A 4,643-nucleotide genomic window follows, 5' to 3' on the forward strand; every position below is an offset into this window, starting at 1 on the left:
GCAGGAACAGATACCCCTTCCAGGTAAATCAAAGAAGTTACATACACACATTGTCTTTTAATTGCCTTCCAATTATCTCAGATGTGGGTATGCACGTGAAAAGAGATGTAACATTATAGGACCCCATAGTCTCATTGGTCTCCTGTTTTACCTCATGTATTTTGTTGACAAAGTCCATGGAGATCTGAATGTGGAGTACTGTGTTGCTACAGGAGTTAATTCTGCTGACAGTCGGCCTTAGAGGGGATTGTGTGGGGTTGAGAAGGAATGGAATGCTTCTCGTTACCAGGACCATTAGCAGGACCCCCACCACCACTACCACCACAAAAGCTTCTTATAACCTGTACAGAGAGTTACCTAAAAACTAATCCATCATAAACATCCCCCTATATCAAGCATATCCATTTATTAAATGCCTGTTATAGTATCAATGGGGCACATTGTTAGAAATGCTGTTGGATTGTGGCCTATTGAGTAAAGCAATATTTAATACATTCCAATCATTAGAGTTCAGTATGTATAATACTATAGTAGGTAGAATGACCTTATATCTGTGTCTTTCAGCCCCATCATGTACATATTAACCAAGTCCCACAGCAGAACCCACTATAGCAACTCACCTGCAGAGATATTAAACCAGTTCTTCAATTAAACCCTCTATGAGCAACACAACACAGTTTTACCCAACCCTGTTCTGCACTTGCAGATGTTCATCAGCCCCAGCGGTATTATTTAGATACACACAAACGCACATCCCTTCACACAATTGGTCAGTCACCTTAAGCAGAATGAGGCACAGGAGACCCTCCCTTCAATATTCACCATAGTTATTCAATTAAAAACACAGAGACATGTTTATGGGAAACCTGTTGGTGGGAACAGGAGATTTATTGATTTAAATATGCAATTATTGTTGGGCATCAACAATAATCAACAGCTGATGATCCAGAGGAAGGCAAAAAACCCCAGCACTTGGCCAATTTGAACTGAGGGTAAAAATTCCTTCCTGACTCCTTCAAACGGCAGTCGGTTTATACCCTGGATCATGGCTAGACACAGACACACACAAACATAGACAAACACTCACAGACACACATAGACACACACAAACACACAGATATGCACAAACAGCCACAGAAGGCATGCAAGGAGCAGGGTTGCGTTGGTGGCAGCAGAACTGTCTGAAGAGTCTTCTGGTGGAACACTGAAAAGAAAAAGTTTAGAAATGATTAAAATAAGAATTAATTACAGACTAATACTTGTTTTTTTATTATATAAAAGGCTCATTCTCAGCTACCTGGCATGGCACCTTTTATTTTTATATTGATCACCTGGTGCCAGTCTTGCTTCCAGTGAGAAACCCATTCCCAAAGGTGGATATGTGAGCAAATGCTACAGCAGTCCTATCAGAGTTACCTACCTCCCCCCTCATTGGCCTACTAGAGAACCAGAACTGATATCTGTAGTCTTGGCTGGATTCTTACCCAGAGTACCTGGCACAACCTAAAGGCACCCCTACACCGGCCTAGCAGTTACGCACCATGACCGATCAGCACGTGAGTGTAGAAGGAGCCATACCCACTGTGGCCGCCATTCTTTTATTCTACTAATTTGGGCAGCCCATATGATAGGAACAGCAGGAGGTGAAATAGAGTTGCACTGGCCAACATGGGGCATCTGCAGATAATAAGCAATAGCCCATAATTAGATACATTACCTAAATCCTCTGTAGTCCTTCCTTGGCCGCTTCCTTGGAGGAGCTTCTTCTCCATCCGCTCCCTCTTCTTTATTCTCCGCTGCTGGAGCTTCCTCTTCATTCCTTTTCCTCTTCATTCTTACCTGTTCTTTCACTGCAGGAGATTGCTCCTCCATCTTCTCCTGTTGCTCCTCTTGCTGTTCTTTTCCGGGAGCTGCTTCTTCCTCCTCTTCTTTTTCTTTTGCTCCTTCTTCTTTCCCCTGTGAGGCAAGGGCTCCCTCTTCTGCTGCTGCAGTGGCTCCATCCTCCTTTTCTTTAGCTGCAGGAGTTTGTTTGTGCGTGTGTTTCTTACTAGGTTTGAAGGGAAGAAAATGTCAAATATTGAGTCATTATTGTCATATGTTTCCAAAGTATTGCAACTACAATTCTGATCACTGGAGGATTAAAATAGCCAGATAGACTTGTACCTAAGTAATAACATTGTACCTTCTACACACCTGTCCCTACTGTAACACATTGGGCAGTTACTGAGCTAAGCAAGTTCCATGCTGGGTTTCATGCGGAGATACGTGCTATGGTTGTAGGGACCTAAAAAAGTTCCACTAGTTTCTGTGCTATTTATTATTAGTATGGCCAAAGCACCCAGAGCTATGAGAAAACATCTATTTTTTGAATATGTTATGTGCCAGTAACTGTAATTGAAAGTGGTAATTGCAAAGTACATACCGAGCAGCTTCCCGCAGCTTCTGCTCCCTCAAGAGCTCGATTTGAAACTGGCAAAAATGATGTTTGATGGTCTGTGAGCACAGGGGAGGCACGAGGATAGGAGCAAAGGGGAAAGAAAGGAGACAATTAGAATTATGGCTGTATATGTGCTGCTAATAGTACCTTTTAAACACCCAAGAAAAGCATCAGGGACAGTGATCCCAGGTGAACTTACATTCTCCAGCCTCTGATACTCATATTTCTGCCTCCGGTTTTGCAGTCGTGTTGGATGACCCTGTGGAAGAAGAGAGTCAGTGTTAAGCACTTCTTTGTACAAATGCCATTATTGTGCCCATGTTGCCCCTTGTAATAAAACTCTATGCAGTGTCTTAGCATAACCCCATTTTTGTTGCTGGTTAAAATGACACTTGGATGGGTGACTTTAGATGCCCCCCCCCCCAGGGGAGCAGGAGAGAGAATGAATAATATTGTTCTTAATTATTATAGAGACACACAGTGAATAATAACCTCTCCTATAATAATAATACTAGTGAAACTTACAGGAGGCAGCTTGGCATTCTTGAGGGAGGCACGTTCCCTCTTGAGCACTTCCTGTAACATAAAGAAAGAAGCGTGAGATAAGAGCTGGCAATCTAATATCATTTGTTCCCTATTTATCAAAACCTCTATTCTGCATTACATACCAGTGAGTCGAGCATTAAACTGTATTGGGCAATGTTCTCCTTGGCCCTCATCCTCGGGTCCTCAATACAAGTAAGAAGGAAGTGTTTTCTGAAAAAGAAAAATACCACTGAGCATTAATAAAATATTTTCCAGCCTTATTGCCCTTGCAATAAGCACCGGGCAATAGCAAATGATTCCCAACATGTCCATTTATGTTTTACTTACATGTTGAAGTTCTTGCTGTATTGGACCCAGTAGTGATCTTCTGCAGGAAAAACACATTTCCATTAAATACTGAGCTAAAGGGTGAAAGGAATTCACATATAATAAAACTAACAACATAAGGAACTGATAAAGAATATTGGATTTTACCGTAATAAGAGGCAAGGGCCTCAAAGTCTGTATATTCCTCCCTGAAGTTCTTCAGGACGGAGTACAGCGTCTGTAAGTGAAAGGAAAGAGCATTAGTGACAGAATACTAAAGGGCTCTAAATGCTGCTCATAGTCAGTCTCGCTCTGAGGAGAGTAGAGACAGAAAAGGGTTTGGGGTTTCTATGGGGCAAACATGCCAGGAATAAGGACATTGTATTCTGAAAAGGAAATAAACATAGTGATAGGATTCCCTGGATGTCTGTTCTACCTGCACAGATGCAAATGGTATGGCAGCTCCCACCTATATGTATAAAGGAAACGGCGCAGACAGCCAGCCAGCTGCTTATGGAGAGCTTATATAGAAGAGTGAAAGGGAAACACCAGTTCAGATGAGAGAGGAACTTTTAACACACATGCATTACCTTGAGAGATGGATTTCTCAATGATTTCTCCATCGTCGAAATCTAAAAGGACAAATGGACATAATCAGGCAAAATGAAGTCACAGTTAAAGGGTTTGTTCACCTTTAAATTATTTTTTTGTATGATGTAGAGGGTGATATGATCAGACAATTTTCATTCGGTTATCATTTATTGTTTGTGGTTTTTGAGTTATTTAGCTTTTTCAGCAGCTTTTAAAAACGTTAATGAAGACCAATTGAAAGTTGCTTAGAATTAGTCATCCTATAACATACTAAAAGTTAACTAAAAGGCAGGCCATCCATTTATTTCCTTATCTGTATTCCCCCATTTATATGAAACATTGTTCCACTCAATGATAAAAGCCCATTATTAATGCTGCTGATGGATTTGCTTCTTATAAATCCCATATACAGTAACCGTATGGGCTCATATGCACAAAGCCACGTGGGACTCCACCCCCCAAGTGAATTTAGGACAGACTCGCTGAAGAAGAAATCAAGTGCTGTATCAGTTGAATTTGCAAGATTACCTCTTAAAGAAGATTCTCCTAAGGGGGAAAAAAAGGGGGCGGCACAAGGCCGGGCCACCCCGAGGGGGGCCTTCCCTAAGGAACCCCTGGCTCTCTCTTACACTGTTCAGATGAAGATGTTATTAACTGAACAATGGAGAAGCCAAAAACCCAGATGTTATTAGGCAGGTCTGAAGCACAGAAGTCGCTGTCCAAAAATGCAGGAAAAGCACCGTAGCAATCTGTATAGAAAAGA

General features: G+C 41.7%; 1 protein-coding gene across 1 annotated transcript; it reads right to left on the bottom strand.

The window, feature by feature from the left end:
* Positions 1-854: 854 nt before the first annotated feature.
* LOC121396976 (putative uncharacterized protein DDB_G0287113) lies at positions 855-4,427 on the bottom strand. The gene is made up of 10 exons (XM_041572652.1): positions 4,409-4,427; positions 3,880-3,921; positions 3,458-3,527; positions 3,311-3,350; positions 3,106-3,193; positions 2,963-3,013; positions 2,637-2,696; positions 2,423-2,493; positions 1,718-2,047; positions 855-1,204 (listed from the first exon to the last, which is right to left on the bottom strand). The coding sequence occupies exons 2-10, from the start codon at positions 3,910-3,912 to the stop codon at positions 1,084-1,086; spliced, it is 864 nt and encodes a 287-aa protein (XP_041428586.1). The 5' UTR covers positions 3,913-3,921; positions 4,409-4,427; the 3' UTR covers positions 855-1,083.
* Positions 4,428-4,643: the final 216 nt, after the last annotated feature.

Source organism: Xenopus laevis, chromosome 8L, assembly GCF_017654675.1.
Source record: "Xenopus laevis strain J_2021 chromosome 8L, Xenopus_laevis_v10.1, whole genome shotgun sequence".
NCBI lineage: Eukaryota > Metazoa > Chordata > Amphibia > Anura > Pipidae > Xenopus > Xenopus laevis.